The 19,101-nt window shown below is 46.8% G+C and overlaps 1 protein-coding gene across 8 annotated transcripts in view; it reads left to right on the top strand.

The window, feature by feature from the left end:
• FN1 (fibronectin 1) overlaps window positions 1–17,273 on the top strand; it is a 53,689-nt gene extending 36,416 nt beyond the window's left edge. For 2 of the 8 annotated variants that reach the window (XM_083840593.1, XM_083840595.1), the window contains 17 exons: window positions 239–403; window positions 1,124–1,279; window positions 2,083–2,196; window positions 3,884–4,153; window positions 6,030–6,217; window positions 7,317–7,404; window positions 7,588–7,764; window positions 8,070–8,159; window positions 8,368–8,547; window positions 9,195–9,284; window positions 10,088–10,554; window positions 11,094–11,232; window positions 12,430–12,594; window positions 13,816–13,941; window positions 14,523–14,629; window positions 14,881–14,991; window positions 15,409–16,225. In XM_083840593.1, coding sequence (XP_083696719.1) covers window positions 239–403; window positions 1,124–1,279; window positions 2,083–2,196; window positions 3,884–4,153; window positions 6,030–6,217; window positions 7,317–7,404; window positions 7,588–7,764; window positions 8,070–8,159; window positions 8,368–8,547; window positions 9,195–9,284; window positions 10,088–10,554; window positions 11,094–11,232; window positions 12,430–12,594; window positions 13,816–13,941; window positions 14,523–14,629; window positions 14,881–14,991; window positions 15,409–15,483 — 2,708 coding nt within the window. In that variant the 3' untranslated portion in view covers window positions 15,484–16,225. Of the gene's footprint in view, window positions 1–238; window positions 404–1,123; window positions 1,280–2,082; window positions 2,197–3,883; window positions 4,154–6,029; window positions 6,218–7,316; window positions 7,405–7,587; window positions 7,765–8,069; window positions 8,160–8,367; window positions 8,548–9,194; window positions 9,285–10,087; window positions 10,555–11,093; window positions 11,233–12,429; window positions 12,595–13,815; window positions 13,942–14,522; window positions 14,630–14,880; window positions 14,992–15,408; window positions 16,226–16,289 lie in introns of those variants that run through there. The other 6 variants (XM_083840592.1, XM_083840596.1, XM_083840594.1 and 3 more) reach the window with 4 other exon arrangements.
• The last annotated feature ends 1,828 nt before the right edge of the window (window positions 17,274–19,101 follow it).

Below are 19,101 nucleotides of genomic sequence, written 5' to 3' on the forward strand. Positions count from 1 at the left end.
GAGAACAAATTATCTTCATCTGCCCCCTGCAAAAAGGAGCATTTGGAGCACTCCAGTCTGTGTGCATATTTAATTTTTCATTGGGTTGGACCGAAAAAAACTGACGCAAAATTCACTGAAATCAACATCATCCTCTCTTCAACTTAATGCATATAAGATTGTCTTGTGTTTTTTTATGATTGAAAATGTATACTTGAAGAGATCCATTACACTTCTTTTTCCACCCCATCCTCTTCAGGTGGAAGCAGCCCTGTACAGGAGTTTACAGTGCCTGGCACCGTGTCCACTGCTACCATCACTGGCCTCAAACCTGGCGTGGACTACACTATCACCGTGTATGCTGTAACTGGTCGTGGAGACAGCCCTGCCAGCAGCAAGCCAGTTACTGTCACCTACAAAACAGGTGAGACCTGTCTGTACAACAAAACCCCACCAAAAACTTCACCAAAAACAAAACAGAAAAAAACAAACAAACAACAAAAAAGCTTTTTTTGGCTTACCCCCCACAAAGTTGGCACTGATCCCTGGTTTCTGTTAGAAGCCCTGGGCTGTGTTTTAAGCCCATTGTTCTCAGTGGAGCTGCATGTAACGGTGGCCCAGCATGATAAGTATATGGCACTGAAGGGGGATCACAGACTCAGACTTTTGGAGGAGGGGAGACCAAGTGGAGTCCAGATGGGGACAATCAATGTTTGACTGCTCATTGTGGAGTGGAAATCCTGTTGGGCTGTCATATCAGAAGTCCTGGTTGGCTCAACTCTGGTGCTTCTGGTGCACTGTGACTGCAATGAGACCTGATTTCTAACTCCAGGACTCTCTTCTCACTCGTGGTCTGGATCTAGCATAATCCTACTCCTACCGTAGCTGCAGATGAAAGCATTTAGTAACCTTTAAAAATAACAGAAATCCTCAACTAACCTTTATACAAGGTCTGTCACCCATATAGCATGGTTAAGACCTTTTTGCTCTGGGCTAACGTGCTGCTATTTATTTGTCCCTCATGCTTTCTGTTCCAAGAAACACAGCCTAGAAAAGAGAGATGAATAAAATTCATCTAGGAGGTAACAGTGGAGGGAGAGTTTCCTGTAGCATTGTACTCAGAAAACCTGTTTTTATTGCCCAGAAATAGACACACCATCCCAGATGCAAGTTACCGATGTCCAGGACAACAGTATCAGCATCAGATGGCTCCCTTCAACATCCCCAGTCACAGGATATCGGGTGACAGCTGTCCCCAAGAAAGGCCATGGACCCACAAAAACGAAAAATGTCCCTCCAGGTAAGAGTACACGACATCCTTCAACAGGTCTATAAAGCATGCAAGACTGAACCACTAGAATCGGCACCATCAGGCGCTAGGCGTATGCTCTAAACCAAACTTTTTCCTGCTTGCACTTTTCTTCCATCCTGCTAACTTCACTGAAGTCTCATCCAGCAGAAGCTAGGGCACATTTTTGCCCTGAAAACTTGACACTTCTGTGATGCCACTCTGCTGCAAAGGTTTGTTCTTGGCAACCTCAGTGTATCTGAGAGGTATCTGGATTTTTAAGTGAATGCTATTGGATTTTCTACCATCCAGCAAAACTTCCACCAAAATCCTTCTGAAGGTCACATTGTTCCTTAGTCACAGCATATGGAACTTGGTCCCTGCTACATACAGCCTTGATCTTGTGACCATAAAGAGGGCCAGCCATCTCTCAGGTTGCTCTCAGGAACACGGGCAGAAGGTTTTGTGGGATTTACAGAGCTCATTGCTCAGGCGTGCCTGTGCTGCATTTGGGCTAATGGTCAATCCTATCGCAGAAAACAACAAGAACTGGTCAGATCTTGCTTTTTCTACTGTGTTAATCTCCCTTTGAGCTGTGGGGCCTTTGAGCAGGTGCAAATTGCAGGTGCCTTGTCCTGCACTGTCAGAGAAGCATAGTGCAAGCAGAATTTAAACCTGATGTATCAAACTTGTCTCATTTTAATGTTCAATCATGAAATGACTAATATAGGCCCTTCATCCAAGACTGCCTGGAGACCAGTGCTCTGCAGCTTTGTGCAGCTGCAGACAGACTAATGTTGTTCTTTCCCTGCCAGATCAAACACAAGTCACTATTGAAGGTCTGCAGCCCACAGTTGAGTACATGGTCAGTGTCTACGCTCAGAATCAGAACGGAGAGAGCCTCCCCTTGGTGGAGACAGCTGTCACCAGTATGTATTTCACTTTGCGGTAACAAAACGTGTTATTTATTGATGTCTGAATCTACCATGCAGTATCACATCCCCAGTGAAACTAAGCGGCAGGTGCCCAGATCCCAGGAGAATGCAAGATGGCTTGCCCTGCGATAAGTACCACGCACCTAAATTGCAGATGCTGGCAAAAATGCAGTCCTTCTCCCCCAGACGCTGGCAAAATGCAACGCTCCACCCCACAAAATACTGCACTTCTGATTTTCTTTCACTAAAGCCACAAAGTCTCTTTGGGCTTTGCCTTCAGCCAATCAGTGGAAAAAAATGTGCGAAGATCTCCTTTATGGAGCTAGTTGGCAAAGGTGGTTACTGTTAAGGGACTGGACTGAGCTTGGGAGCATTTGTCCTGTGCAAGGGAGTAAAGGAAACTGCATGAGTTACCAAGAATTTGTGACTAGGCACTACCAAAATAAAAGAATGCTGCCCTCCAGTTGCTCTATCTGCCTGGACAGTACTGCTCTGATCACAGAGGAAGCAAGAGGGAACATGCAATTAATTCAGAAGGGTGCCTCTGTAAAGTGCCTTTTTCAGGGACACTTCTGAGGTAGGGATTTCCATATACACTATTCCTGTGCTCAAGCTTGCATTCAAAACCACAGCTCAGCCACAAACAGTTGCAGGACTGTCCTAAAGACAACAGACACTTCGCTGAAGCTTTTCAGAGAAGGGGAAAGTTCACATCAATTTTGAACCAAAAAGTTCCTGGAAAAAATCATCTTTGCCAACTAGAAAATGTGGAAAATTCAGGACTAACATAACAAGGCAAATAAAAAAAAAAGTTGCAATCTTTTAGATGAGCATAACTTGGATCCAATATAAAAATGGTATTATAGTTCCTTTTATTATGTATAACAGATGGGTATAGCTCTGTGTAGCCACAGTAGACTTGTATGGAGCAAGGCTCACTTACCTTGCAGTCTAGCACCAAGCTCAAATCTTTCTAGGAAAATCTAATTAATTGGTCTAATTAGGAAGTGTGTGCATCAACCAGTTGCACCTGTGGACATTCTGTGCACTCAATACAGAGCTGAAAAGTTTTTTGTTCCTAACTGGTATCTTAAAATATAATATACTGAGTAATTTTCTTGATAGGTGTGTTAATTGGATGTTAATTTATGAAAGAAAATAGTGGGACTGATTCTCCTCGGACTGGTGCTTCACACAGCAGCTGACGATAGTGAAAAGCTAACGCAGCATGAACGCAAACTTACCAAGTCAGCTGGGTTGTCTGGCTGCCTTTAGCACTGGGCACCACGTACCCGCTCGGACAGAAACAGGTCTCGAGATAGCCAGATATTTAATTTTTTTCTCTTGACCACTTGAAGCTAGCTTAATGCTGCTGGACTTGTCTGAAGGGGGTTCCAGTGCCAAGGGGATTCAGACGCAGGTACAGATTGGTGTCCTGCCTGCCTTGAAGGTGTTCAGCGAGGCTAAGAGTGCCTTCCTGCTGTCTGGCACCCGCAGACTGTCAGCCTGACTCTGCACAGGCGTAAGCATGTGTGCAAGGTGCAGCACAGAGGAGAATCAAGTACCCTCTCGCCCGCGCAAAACCGAAAACTGCTTTGCATGTAATAGAGAAGCTTTTTATTTTCCTCACCCACAACCTGCTTTTTATCACTTAACCTCTTACCGTTAATTTGCCTAACAGACATTGACCGCCCTAAAGGACTAACATTCACTGAGGTGGATGTTGATTCCATCAAAATTGCTTGGGAAAGCCCGCAGGGGCAAGTCACCAGGTACAGGGTGACCTACTCAAGCCCTGAGGATGGAATCCATGAGCTATTGCCGGCCCCAGGTGGCGAAGAAGACACTGCTGAGCTGCATGGCCTCAGGCCAGGTTCTGAGTACACTATCAATATCGTTGCCATATACGATGACATGGAGAGCCTGCCCCTCACTGGGACCCAGTCCACAGGTACACCTCTAACTACACGCCCAGCAGGCCATGGCAGCGGCGGCTTCTGCCCCGTTGGGTAAAGTGTGCTTCTGGTGCTCGGCCCTGGGGAAGCCCCGGGGGCAGCAAAGGGGATGTGATGTCTCCCGAGAGACGCGGAGCTGGCACTGGAGAGCTGGCTGCCAGCCAAGTCGGCCTGCGGATGCGCTGGGGAAGGGAGAGCGTGCAGGAAAGACCAGCTGGAATGAAGAAGCAGATTGCAGGGAAAGGAGGGATGCTGCTTTATTAGCCTTTTCTCAGTCCTCGAGTGGATTGGTAATGTTCAGTCCCTAGTCAGGGAGCCTAACGCCTGGTGGGAATACCCTCTCACCACACTCTTCTCTTGTCTGTAGGGTTTGGGGGCCCTGTGACCAGAAGCAGTTACCAAAACCAGAGCGACTAGGGCAGCTTCCATCCCCCAGGGTCCTCACCTCCTCATTGAACAGATCAGTGTGAAAAGCTTGGAGACTGGTTGGCTTTGAGGTCTCTCAGAGCCTCTGCATCCTTCACTGGCACTGCCCTAAGGACTGCAGCCCGTGTGTATGCCCACACCCTGCACTCACGTCATCTCCACAAGAACAGGGCATTCTCTGTTCAGGAGACCGCATTCCCTGATGTGCCAGTCTGATCCAACCCAGAGCAGAACACATTTAAAAGCCCTTTGTGAGAAAGGAAAAGGAAACTCTTCCTTGAGATACAATTACTTCTAGCAATATGGAATTCATTACAAAGCTTGCACAGTGCCAGACATGTCGCAGTAGCACCTTTGTAATAAAGGTTTCCCATTCATTTGTGGATGAAAAGTTGGCACTCTAATTCCAGGGCAGTAATGAAGACAGTGGTTCCTAGTGTTCAGATTGCTGCACTAAACTGAAGCAAAGTGCTGTAATGATTGAAACAGCTGGCTGACTACCTGCCAAAAATGCAAATAGAGTAATTTTTTAAAGCCCACTCTCTGTGGCTCACCCTTTGTGGGTTGTTCAGAGGTGTATTTGAAGCCATTCAAGACTTCCATTGACTCTTATGGCCTTTAGATTGAGCTCTGCTTGAGCAAAGCAGCAAGGGAGAAACATCTTTTATTTCCAGTCTATAAAATTAGAAAACTTCACAGCAATATGCTAATAGGGGGCACTATAGTAAGGAATATTTTTCCCTGTTTACAGCCTGAGGATTACAAACAGTAAGGCAAGATGTTTCAGTGGATGCTTCCTGTGTTATGCAAGCATTTGTTTTTAAAGATATCAGATATATTAGCTCACAAACAGCCTCTTGTGATGAGCCTTATGGCCACCACAGCTCTGCTTTTCCATTGCCTTGCTCTCTGTGTAGTAATTTACACTTGTGTAAGTGGCTGTAAAATGCTTCCCCTCTGCATTTGGCAGTATTTTTATATCTTCTTTGCGATTCCTGAGCCTGCTTCCTACTTACTTTTGTAAAACATCAGTCATGCTTTAGAAATGAACAGAGAGAGACAAGTGAAGCAGGACTAAACTACCAGCCATCTGATGAAAAGCAGAGGCAGGCAGAAGAATTAAAACAGATTGGCCTACTACAGGTGTAAGCACCTCCCAAAGCATTCACCTTGTATCTCAGTGTTGTTACTCACCTAACTTCAGGGTTGAAGCAATGAGACCTCCTCCTTATTTCTCCAGAAAAGGCTTACCACAGACTTGAGAATCTCCTCCTGAATGCCTTATCCCCTTCCACGGTGCTGTGCACCTGTGTTTGCAGAAAGCACACTGCTTTCCCCCTCATGTATTTCAGGCCTGAAACTGTCTCATGTTCAGGACAGGATACTGTTTTATCTGAGACCATCATCTCCTTCAAACTAACCGTGTGCCAATCCTGATTTCTGCAGCAATCCCACCTCCAACAAACCTGCAGTTTACTCAGGTAACTCCCACCAGTCTTACTGTCAACTGGAATGCACCAAACGTTCGTCTAACTGGCTACAGAGTCAGAGTGAACCCCAAAGAGAAGACTGGTCCTATGAAAGAAATCAACCTTTCTCCGGACAGTACATCTGCCGTTGTGTCTGGATTAATGGTAACTTTCCTTTGTGCGATGCAGAGAAGTGTGTTTTGGTGTGCTATGAGAAGGAAATGTTAAAACTTGAACCCATTTAAAATTCCTGGGTTGGAAACCTCAGCTGGAGTAGCTCATTACAGTTCCTAGGGGTCTGACTCTGTTTGACGTCTCACTAGCCATCAGCTGTAACTATTCATTATCATAGTTTTTAAAAGGCGAGGAACTGGCCTACTGAATCTGCATTCCTCCCCCCCCCCCCGCCTTGTTTAGCACGGAAACTGGATGCCTTAATCAAATGCAAATAATCAGGTTCACAATCAACAGCAACCCAGAAAAATGCTTTTACACATCTTTCACAAAAGAGGTCAGATAAAGTGACCTTATCCAGTGGTTTTCAAGCTGTGATATGGGAGATCTGGCAGTCTTGTCTATTTCTAAGACATCTGCAAAATGTAAGTAAAAATGCAGGTCTTTTATGGGTATGCTTAAATTTGCTATATAGCCATCTTCTCCACTGGAAACATTTCAGTAGTTCGTGTACTGGAAAATGCCGAAAATCACTGCTCTTAGGGTGCCTGCTATCTTAAAAAGCTACTGATCTGTTTTTAAGGAGTTTTATGAATCATTTTGAAAAGTGAGCCTTAAAATACATTCTAATTTAAGTGGACTCCTGGTCCGATGCAGTCAAAGACTAAAGACCATGCTTAAAGCTTTAACTTCCACTATTCTCTTTTCTTCACAGCAAGAGCACCTTATCATAGCAAATGGCATCCATTAACCCCAGGAGAAACAGGATAGGAATTAGCTTTTCCTGAAGAGTGAGCTGTGAAGCACAGAGATCCCAAAATGAGGGATGACAAGCTTCTTCGAGGATTTCCTCTGCTCCTGGGTGCACACATGTACACTAATAGCATTATCAACGCTACTGTTTATCAGGGTCCATGTCTTTTATGACAGGTGGAAATCACTAGAATCATCCCGTTAATCCCTCACTGGTTTATTTTTAAGGTTTCATACCTCAGTAACTGGTGACAAAGAAATGGGGCTTTACCAAACACAAGGGCATTTCTCCCTGTCAGGTCCTTGTCATAACGTGGTGTAACAACTTCTGTTCTAGGTGGCAACCAAGTATGAAGTGAGTGTGTATGCACTGAAGGACTCTCTGACCAGCCGACCTGCCCAGGGGGTGGTGACCACTCTTGAAAGTAAGTGGGGGATCCTTCTCAAATGACCAGATATTCTGTGCTGGGTGAGGAGGCCCAGAGACAGATCAAACTCTGTGTCAAACGCAAGGCTCTACACTAAGCTCCAACAAAGGCCTTCACATTTAGTCGGTAAGATTCACAATCCCCGCAGTACTGACAGGAGACTTCTTCCTTCTGGTGCAGATGTTAGTCCACCTCGCAGGGCCCGTGTGACAGATGCCACAGAGACAACCATCACCATTACCTGGAGAACCAAGACCGAGACAATCACTGGCTTCCAAATCGATGCCATCCCAGCAAGTGGCCAGAACCCCATCCAGAGGACCATCAGCCCTGATGTCAGGGCCTACACTATCACTGGTGAGTGAGATGCTTCAGCAGGCCGTCAGCAGGTATGCTGGGTTCTTGCTTTGTAGCAGAATTTCCTTGACGGGAATAATACAGGAAAAAAAGGTGGGAAAAAAATATCTGAGTCATTAAGACCAGCCTCCAAGAAGTTGTTGAAAGATGTTCTGCTGCCTCTTTTAAATGGCTTCCTCAGATTAATGTTAAAACAGATAGAAAACACTGCTGAAGGTTCTCCACACTAACAACTGGGGCTGCCTTTTGTAATATACTTACTGTTTTAGCAAGAAAAGCTAATGTTTCTTTCAACTTCATTTCAGGCTTGCAACCTGGCACTGACTACAAGATCTACCTTTACACTCTGAACGAGAATGCGCGCAGCTCCCCGGTAGTGATTGATGCGTCCACTGGTAATGACATTGCCTGACTTCTCTGCTCATGTTCATACAGTGATCACCTGTGGGCGGGCAGAAGTTGTGCATATCTGACCACATATAACGTTATGACTCGCAGAAATATGTGTTATTTCTGAGTTTGAAAAGGGTCTCAGAAGATAGAGTCTGGGTAAAGCTGCTCGCCTTTCCTGCACTTGACTTGTTTCCTTTTGTTTTCACCTAGCTATCGATGCTCCTTCCAACCTGCGCTTCCTTACAACCACAAGCAACTCCCTCCTGGCTACCTGGCAGCCTCCCCGAGCCAAGATCACAGGCTATATCATCAGGTACGAGAAACCTGGCTCACCACCCAAGGAGCTTCTGCCTCGCCCTCGGCCCAGCACCACCGAGGCTACTATTACTGGTACGTGTCTCTGCTTTGTTTGGAAGCTCCTCACTTGAAGCACTTGAGCTTAAGAGTTGCTTTTCTTTTACTAGTAGCTGGGAGCTGTTTAACTCCATCCTCTCAACACCCCTTGCCCTCTTACCTGGCGTAAATATACCACCAGCTTGTGCAGCTGAGTAGCCACAGCAAAGGACATCACTGTACAGAAAGCACTAAGGAATTCCCTCCTTCCCTGTGCAGGAAAATCCCAGCTTTGTTCCTGCGTGCTTTCTGGGGCAGTACAAAGAGTCCAGCCCCCTGCTCCTCAGAACAAACTGAAATCTGACCGTGTCAGCTGGGATTGCAGATGCTGCAGACACAAAACATGAGTCTTCAGAATGCGTGACTGACGGAGTGCCAGAATCATGGGCTCTTTCGCTTGAGTGCATAACAGTTGTGGCAGCGGGGAAAGGAAACATCTGTGTATTGTTAGATCTGATAGCTGGTCTGAGTAGAGACATGTATTGTGTTTACAGGACAGGCATGTCCATAAAACCACTGTCTCTCATTAGAAACTGTAACAACAGAACAAAGTTGTCTTTCTCTTAGCTGACCATCACATTTTATCATTAGGCCTTCCCCCCCTCCTCTCTTTAAATATAAAATTTTCTTTTCTCCCTCTCCAGGTTTGGAACCAGGAACTGAATACATCATCTACATCATTGCTGTGAAGAACAATCAAAAGAGTGAACCGCTGATTGGCAGAAAAAGGACAGGTAAAACAAAGCTCTAGGTTGTTGTTGTGTGCTAACAGGAGATGACGTCCCCTTCTTGGGGAACACCAACTCAAGAACGAAATAGCAATAGTATGTAAAATATCCTGTTCACACCATTTAGCCATTCTTTTGTGAGTCAAATAGGCTTTGTAAGGATTTTCTTTCTAGGATGCAGGAGGTGAGATTCCTAAGTTACACAAATGACGTTTGGCTATGTTGAACACCAAGAACAAATCAACATGCTTGGTGCTTGATTCTAGCCTGGGTACTTAATCCATAATCAACTTAAGGTTAATATTCATTTCCTTCTAGCTTATTATGCCATCAAAGGTAGAATCGACTTACTCGTTGCCCATTGCATTTCTCTCTTCACCCCCTCCACAGTTTGAGATTGCAAAAATACCCTGTAGATATCCGAATGCCATCTAGGGGCTAGTTTCTTACTGCACACCAGTGGTTTTCTTAATTGATAACCTCAGAATATCTGTTGTAATTACATCTCAATTTGAGCATTGGTGGCTTCTTTGGGATGCAGTGTTCAAAACTGTTGCTCTGCTGTATGAAAAACTCATACCAACACACTTCTTATGCTCATGTATGAAATAAATATATTTATATGCCATATAAATATATAGAGAAATCATTACCTTCAGTAATCACAATGAGATCATAAAAAGTGTGTTGTATCTTGGGACGACTGCTAATCTGCTTGGAGCAGTGTACAGCATCCGCTCCAGCTGTTTGATTTACCACTGTTAATTTGCTGTGCTTTGCTTTATGGCTTCTAACCTTTCTTTGGCTAGATGAGCTTCCCACGTTGATTACCAGACCACACCCCAACCAGCCCGACATTCTCGACGTACCTTCCATTGACGAGGGGACCCCCTACCTCACAAACAATAGGTATGACAATGGAAATGGTATCCAACTTCCAGGCACTTCAGGGCACCCACAGACAATAGGACACCAGGGGCAGCAAGTCTTCTTTGAGGAGCACGGCTACAGGCGGCCTGTACCCACCACAGCAACTCCCCTCAGGCCGGGGTCGAGACGGCAGCCGCCGAACGTGGACGAAGCCATCGAAATCCCCGGGTACCAAGTGCCTATCATAGTCGAACCTTCCTACCCTCACTCCCGTGGGCCCAGGCGCAATGACACCACGGGGCAGGAGGCTCTTTCTCAGACCACCATCTCTTGGAGGCCGTTGCTGGAGAGCACTGAGTACATCATCTCATGTCAGCCCGTCAGCCAGGACGAGGACACTTTGCAGGTAATCGAACTGCCTGAGCACAGGGATGGTGCTGGACTCGCTCTTGGGCCTCCAGCCTTTTGCTGTGTTAAAGGGGTGGCAGGGAGGGTTGGCTTAGTCTTATTAATGCAGCTGGGGGCAGGAAGGATAAATGCTTCTCATTCACAGCGAGGCTACAGGATAAAACGGCCAAAGCAAAGCCCTTGAAGTGCTGTCAGTACCAACCTTTCACCAGGGAAAGGGGTAGTCAGGGAGACAACTGGGAATTTGCTCTAGAGTTTCAAAGACTCAGGCTCTGCTCCTCCAAGCCAAAGACTCGCTTAGCCAGTCTCCTTTCTCCCCCTCCATATCTGTCTCCCTGAAACGGTGATAACTTACCCATCACAAACCACAGCCCAGAGTAATCAACTCAGTGGTGTTTGAAGGTCTCGGTGTCTGAGGGGAACGAGCTGGCTGCATCACAGTATAGAGCACAAGTCACCATGTCTTTGTGAGTGGGGTGGCACCTGAGGAGTAACCACTCTTTCCTTTTTGGTGACGTGCCATTGCTGTTGTTGCAGTTCAGGGTCCCTGGCACTTCCTCCAGTGCTACGCTCACCGGCCTTACGAGAGGGGCCACCTACAACATCATAGTGGAAGCCCTGAAAGATCACCGGAGACAAAAGGTGCTGGAGGAGGTAGTCACGGTTGGCAATACTGGTAAGTGAAAGCTCTGCAGAGTCGAGGTGAGCCTTTGCTGCACCTGCCTCACTTTCTTTGATCAAAGAAGCGAGTACCTGGTGCCCAGGCTCAAGAACAGGTCTGAAAGGAACCTTTGCCAGCGGGGTACTGGGACAAGAAATTTGTAAGGTGTGCTGGTTTTGGATAGCTGCCCCACTGATTGTGTGACCACAGCTGTTTTGATCAGTTGTCTAATTATGGAGAATGTGCCCTGAGGCTCCATGCATTCCTCAAGGGTCTGTGCTGGAGAGAAAAGGCAAGAGATCTGGCATTTGCAGCTCTCCGAGGAAGTCAGGGATCATGCCGGTGGTGCAGATTCCTGCCCAGGAGGGAGGACTTGCAGTCACAATAACACAGCGTGCTCGTGGGAAGATGCCGGTGGCCAGCCTAAGTGCTCTGTCAGTCATTTGCCACTGCCTCTGTGCTGGCTACCCAGCAGTACCACGAGGCTGTCCTGAAGGTCCAGCAGCGGGGAAGGCTGCCTGCAGAGATGCTGATGAAGCACAGACAGGCTGCACTTAGCAGCCTCGTGGCCAACCACAAGTACTTGTGGGCAGAGGCAGCACTTGCCACAGCTGGAAAGCCCAGAGCCCACACGCACCCTGCAGGACCTGGGCTTTGCTTTTACCAGTGCAGGGATACGATCAGCGACTGTTTTTTCTCTCCCTCCATTTCATCCTGTGTATTTTGAGGTCAAAAAAGAAGGCAGGAAATTCGTCTCTCCAACAGCATGGCTGTAAGGTCTCATTCCACTCCCCCACCCCACCATGAGCTAGGGTCTGAAATGCCTCCAAAAAGCGCCCATGCAGCCACCACCCTCCTGCCTTTGTCCCCAGCATCTCACAGCACATTTCTCGTATACAGGCTAAGTCAGATTGCTGCTCCTCAGCAGCAAATGCAAAATCTCACACTTGCTTGAAACTTGGCAAATCAAAATGAAAATAGCCTTCACGTCAGCTTTTTTTCTCATTCAACTGCTCTGACACATGCAAATGGAAAATAAATCGCAGGGAGTCTGAACCGCTGACAGAGTCATCAGGCGTGTGCCCATGGGGTAGTTCCATTACTACCAGGATGTTTTAAGGAAAAAAATGCACATATTCAGTGAAAATCGTTCTGTCTTTCATTAGTTCCTATTGCTGTGTATGATGCCTGTTTCTTTTCTTTCCCTTCCAGTGTCTGAAGGACTCAACCAGCCAGCTGACGACACCTGCTACGATACTTTCACCGGCTCCTTCTATTCCATTGGCGAGGAATGGGAGCGGTTATCTGAAACTGGCTTTAAACTCTGGTGCCAGTGCTTAGGCTTTGGCAGTGGTCATTTCAGATGCGATTCTTCTAGTGAGTAGCTGGCTTCTGACCACCCCTCCCTGTCCCTAACCCCCCTGAGCTCTAAGGGCATGTTTGACAGCCAGTCTGATCCAAACATGACGCAAATGAACACAGGCTCTTCAGTTTTTAAACCAAATCAGTGTTTTGCATCATTAGTGGTGATGGAAAACTCTGATTATTTCTCAGCTGTGCAACTTGTGTAGCATTGCTATTTATTGCATCAGCAGCAATCAACATGGTATTGGTATATGATGACTTTTTCCACTAAAGTTAAATGTTTTTGTTATTTTTCCTACCCTTTTCAGGTATATCTAGGCAACGGGTAAATAAATGTGAGATAGACAAGGTGCCTAAATGACAATATCTGAGTAGCTATTTAAGAAGACAGCTTTGAATAGTAAACTCTGGTTGAATTTTCACCTCCCAGTTATGTTGCAGAGGGCCAGACAGAACTTGTGTGGATTTCAGTGGGTATTACAGCAAGTCCAGAGTCTGCTTTGCATCGCAGACAGCCTTTGCAAAGCATCTTGCAGAACCAGTTCTCTGATTTCTCTCAGTGGCTCTTTGAAACCATGGAGCAGACAATACCACTGCCACAGGTCTAAGGTTTAGTCTTGGCAGGACTGCGGCTTACATGGAAGAGTTTTGGATTTCATGCAAGGGAATGGAACAAAAGTCTGTGGTGGTTTAACACATGTCCGATTCATTGAAATTGTGCTTTTAAATTGCAGAGTAAGCTAAGCAAAAAGGGCATTTCTGCAATTTGCGTAGACTCAGAGTGACTGCAGGGGAGACATTTGTTTTACTGGATTAATATTTATATTTCATCATTTGATGCACATGCCTTACCCTTTTGTTTTCTTTTGCAGTTTGTGATAGCTTTACTGGGTATCTGTTCAAAAACATAAGAGTACTTAAAATATTTTTCTCTCCCTTCCTACCTTGAATTTCTTCCCCTACCCCCTCCAACACCAATCTTTGTCACATCTTACTCTTTTCCTAAGAGGCTCTACCCATTTCCCACACATGTCACAGACCACACCAGTTACAAGCTGCAGGAATCTAAATGTGTGGCTGTTGGAGGTGATTTTGTCCTGAGGACTCACAAGAGCTGAAGGGATTCTTTCTCTTGCCCCTCTGTTGGTTCCTGAGACAACATCAAGCCGTTCTCCTGCTGTGCTACTGCAGCACGTGGGGTAACGCCTGCTCATGTTCCTCTGCCTTCTCCAGAGTGGTGCCACGATAACGGTGTGAACTACAAGATCGGGGAGAAGTGGGACCGGCAGGGGGAGAATGGCCAGATGATGAGCTGCACCTGCCTTGGAAATGGGAAAGGAGAATTCAAGTGTGAACCTCGTAAGTCACTTAAGTTAAATGAACACCAGCTTGGGAAGGTTCAGCACCCATCTCAAGGCTGTTCCCATGCTCTTGGGTACTGCCATGGTGGCAAGCAGAGTATCAGTGTTACCAGATCCAGGCTGTGGAGGCTGAATTGGGAACAGATTGAAACTGTTCTCTCAGGAGCTGAAAGCATGAAACTCCACAAGAAATTCTACGCTTAAAAAGAAAACCCTCTTAGTTTAGGTCACAGCACACTCAGCGCCTGCCTGCCTTTACCCCAAAGCCACACACGAGGGACATGTCACCGCACTAAGTGGTACAGATTGCCCTAATCAGGGACACAGGACACTTCTGCGGGGCCTGTCACCTAAAGATCCTTTGGATTCAGCAACATGAATTAAACAGCATTGCTCTTGTCAGGCGAATACCCTCACAGTCTAGTTGAAAGTGTCTAGGGAGCTACAGAAATGACTGATGTTCCTCATGCCAGCCAGCGGGCCTCTGGTCAGAGTGTGCTGGCCAGAGGCTCCCGTTGTGAGCTCTGCTACTGCCAGAGCCAAGCACAGGCCCTGCAACCGAGTTCTGTTTCTCCACAGATGAGACCACCTGCTACGATGATGGGAAAATGTACCAAGTTGGAGAGCAGTGGCAGAAGGAGTACTTCGGGGCCATCTGTTCCTGCACTTGTTACGGAGGACAGCAGGTAAGCAGGAGGGACTTGGCACGCCGAGCGTGGAGTGAGGAGAGCAGTCTTAGGGCTGTCAGGTTTCTGGTCAGATGATGTCTCAATGTTTGGCCAAAACAGGCCCATAGAAGAAGAAAAACAATTAGTAGGAGAGCTTAACCACTTGTAGGGTCTTGGGCTCAGGGACTGTGGGGTATAAAAAGGGAACAACCTCAGTGGTGGTGGAGCTGTACCCCTGTGTGAGGTCTTACCAGCGCTCTGTTCCGTAGGGCTGGCGTTGTGACAACTGCCGCCGGCCCAGCGTGGAGGTGGCCCCCGAAGGCTCAGCTGGCCATACCTACACACAGTTCACACAGAGATACCACCAGGCCACAAACACCGTGAGTATGCTTTCCTCCTCTGCCCTCCCTTACTGCGGGTCTGGTCCGTGGCACAGAGAAGGGGGTTCTGGGCAGGGCCTGGGGGCTGAGAGGAGCGTGCAACTTTGTGCTTGCGGGTGATAGCTATCGATAAAGCAAACCACCACTCTGCACAGCAAAGGACAGGGGCTGGAGCTCACGCTTCCACACACAGCGTCAGCGGGACTCGAGTGTCACTCAGCAGCTCTGGGAGATGCCTGCATGCTCTGGCTGAGGCAGTAGTGCACGCAGTGGTTTCCTTGGCTCCTTGCGGCTGTAAAGCTCCTGCTTTATGCTCACAAAGCAGAACAGCTGCACGGGCTGGCACTAACCAGCCCCCACCACAAGTGTCTGCCCGCCCAGGACAGAGCGCTAACTGCTTTCCTTCCCTCCCGACAGAACGTCAACTGCCCCATTGAGTGTTTCATGCCCCTAGATGTACAGGCAGACACACAACATCCACGGGGAAAGTAACATCCAGCAAGACTTCTTGCGGCAAGGGCGACAGCCAAACCAAAGCATAAATACCTGTCTGCCACCATTACCATCCAAACTGGAGTGATGCTAGCAAAACCGCATCTTTTGAGAATGGCCCTTCGTTCTGGAGCCATTCTCCCAGCTTAAGCTCAACTCACAGCTTCTCCAAGCGCCACTCTTGGAGTGTTTCAGACTTTTCTCATGATAGCAATTGTCTTGTTTTTGCTCAAAGTGTTGAATACCAGTCAGTATTCTCAAATTTAAAGGAAAAAGCGGGGCGGGGAGGATACTAACCCAAATTGGCAGGGGATCAAAATATTAAGGGGGAGGGAGAGTGTAAAAATCAAAGGTTCCTGTGCTATGCAAACAACATTTGAGTACGACATTACTGAAGTTTAGAGATAGGAAAGTCCACCAAACACTTCTGCTTTCACATAAGCGTGCAGCCAGCAATAAGATAGGAAAAGCAAATCCAATCACTGTGATATTTAAAATATGCACAGTCCTAATTCTTTCTCATTGATCCTAGTATTTTCCTAGCTGTATCTTTGTATCTCATACTGTTATTTATCAGTTTTGTTCCCCTGACCTTCAAGTGTTTTTATATGGGAATAAAATGTATTAAAGACACTTAGTATGCAGTTGACAAAGAGGAATTTGGTGTAATTATGATCAGTGATTATTTTTATACTGTAAGTGCCAAAGCTTTACTACTGTGGAAAAGAAAAAAACAACTCTTTTAATAAAAAGATTTACAAACCAGACATAGTTTAAGCGATTCTCTTTGCTACCATGGAATCTAGGAAGAAGACAATTATTCTGATCTGGAGTAACAGTGCCTTGAAACAAGATGGAGCAAACATCTCAATGAAGCATGAAGAGACTATTTGTAGAGCAGTTTGTTAATTAAAGGCTTCCAGCTGCATCCCCCCTGTCCCAGTAGAGCGCAGAGAGCCTCTGAGTATGTATGCCATGCTGCAGGGGGCAGCTTTGGGGGAATAGGTGGAGGAGAGAGAAAAGGGGGGAGGGAAAATAAAATAATTCCTGCTTTAGCTAAGAACTGAGGAGAAGGAGATGGGCCTCAGTCCAGCCAGACCCTTAAATACCTACAATCAAGACTGTTCTCAAGGGTTTGAGCTGCCACAAGGGCTGAGGCCATGCTCACCCCAGGTCAAAATTGATGCTGGGTCACTGAGCCCCTGCTCTAAGCCTTGCCCTAAAGATGGAGGAAGACCACACTTTACCTGTCCCTGTAGTGGAGGATAACTTACCTGTGACCAGCTGAAGGGTTTATATTACAGTCTATCACACCATTCCTTTAAATCTCAGCTACTGTAGCTGCATTTGCATTGTGGTAAATCCAAATAAAAATCCAGAGCTGAGGTTGTTTAGTTACAACTGAGCGTGCCCTCAGGCACTGCTGTAAACGAAGTCACAGAAACCCTTCAGTTAGTAACCTCTGCAGAAAGCCTCAAAAACTGGGAGCCAGACCTCACCTATGTCGGTGCTTGTTCAAGTCTAGTGTGGTATTGGGGGGGGCTCATTAAAATTCCCTCAAAAGCCCTTTTAAAAACAAAGCCAGTCTTGATTACAATGCACAAAATTAGCAATAAGTCCCTTTGTTGCCAGCTTTGCAAAAACCCATAGAACATTTGCAAATGTAGCGCATTATTAAAGGTTCTTGTCGTGCTTCCTCAGGCCACATTCCTCTCTTGGCTCCGACAGCACTGCATTGCTCAAGTCAATGGATTTCTCTGGATTGAATAAAGCACAGCATGAAAATAGAATTTGGCTTCTTGACACGAGAAACCCACATGGCCGTTGCTTTCAGATTGCTATCTATAGACCAACGAAAACATTTGCAAATAGTAAAATGATTGCAACAGAAATCAGTTCTCTCCCAGCAGTGTTCAAGAGCCAAATGAGTATCTCAAATACAAGCAAACTCAACATGGCTTAGACAGACATAGAAAAATACCTCCCTGCTAAACCAGATTTCTGTTAATTTGTCCTCCTCGAGGGAGGGCTATATTTTGGACCAGAGAGCAATTACAAAGGTCCCTACTTTGTCACTGACATTAAGTAACTCATTGGACAGGCAGACAGGAGCTGCTCAGTTGAACTCAAGTTGGAGTCCATCTGATCTCCTCACTGTAACGCCACATCACTTGTAACACCACAAACAGGGGAAAGATTGTGGGATAAAATGCTTTGAACACTGCATTGGCCTAAGCTCCCTGTAGAGAGAGCCTGTGCCTTAAAACACGAAGGTTCCCATTGCTGACAGAATTTGTTTAACTTTTATAAGCACAATGCTGGCTATTCTGTCCTTCAGCTGAGTCTCTTATTTTCGGTTACGTTTGATATCCGCTAGCAGAGTGCAGCACAGACAGAGACGTGTGAGATCCGAAACATCAGCCACACTTCCTTTCTGCTAGAAAGGATCATCAACAAAAGGAACTAAAGATTGTGCAGGGTCCCTGCTTCAGCCAGCCCGTAGTGCTGGAAGCAGCAAGGGACAGCAGCTGGGCCTTACAACGCAGTGTTGGTTTATAGCTAAAGTCCTCTTGAGCACTAGGATCAAGCAATGTCCGACCCAAGTAGTGCTCAGGACAGGGTCAGCTGCCTGGGTAGGGACAAACGGAGCTCCCGCCCGATAGCAGGGAGCTTTCAGACACTGAGCTCTGCACCAAGGCCCTGACAGCCGTGTGTTTAAGCCCTTGGCCGTTGTGTTCCGGAGGAGGAGGCGCACCTACCTCCCCGGTTTCTCCTCAGCTAGCACAGAGCTTCGGCTACGGTGACGCCATGTCTGGGACAACCAGAGTCAGGACTCCGCACTCCAGCGAGGAGCCCCTTGGTAGCTGAAGGGAAAAAAATCCCCTCCTGCTCGCTGTGAAGGCTGAGAGATTCCTCCCTGCCCTCTGCTTACTTCCATGCCCCTGGGAGCTGTTCTCGCTGCCACCATGGGACCTGCCAGGGGCAAGGCGCCGTATGGTGATGGTGCAAAACAGAGCCTGTCAGCAGCCTGCTCTTCAAAAAACATCAGCCGAAGGGAGCAGACCTATGTCCAAGTGCTATGGAAAATGGATGCTGAGCAGAGCTACGCAGTTAGATTTAATCACTGCAAATATCAAAGGGAGAAGTAATTCGTTCAACTAGCAGGGGATCGGCACACCTCATAAGGAACTGTTACAGACCTTTAAAATGCACACGTAGAGGATTGAAACATGCTCAGCCCAAGTAGCAAAGCACAGACCCTGGGCAGACACCATCAGTTGGACCTTTACTAGCATCTCATGCAGAAATCTCGCCTGAAGATTAGTACCCATTGATTAACATCAAAAGACAGCTCCTCAAAGACAGCAGAGAAGGAGCAAATGAAGCAGGACCATATCAGCACAGGAGCTGGCCAGATGCTTATTACCAGTCCCAGTTTTATCTGGTGCTTTAGAGTATCAGGATGAAGAACAGGCTAACGGATTCCTGAGGGACCCTCACGCGTGGTACACACCAGCTGTGATCAAAGCAGTGTGACAGAAAAGACAAGTGAGGAGTGGAAGAACAGTGGAAAAGTCCCAAACCCAAATTTTAAAGCGTAAGCTAACGAAAACCACA

The sequence above is a fragment of the Anser anser genome (assembly GCF_964211835.1).
Source record: "Anser anser genome assembly, chromosome: 6".
Classification (NCBI taxonomy): domain Eukaryota; kingdom Metazoa; phylum Chordata; class Aves; order Anseriformes; family Anatidae; genus Anser; species Anser anser.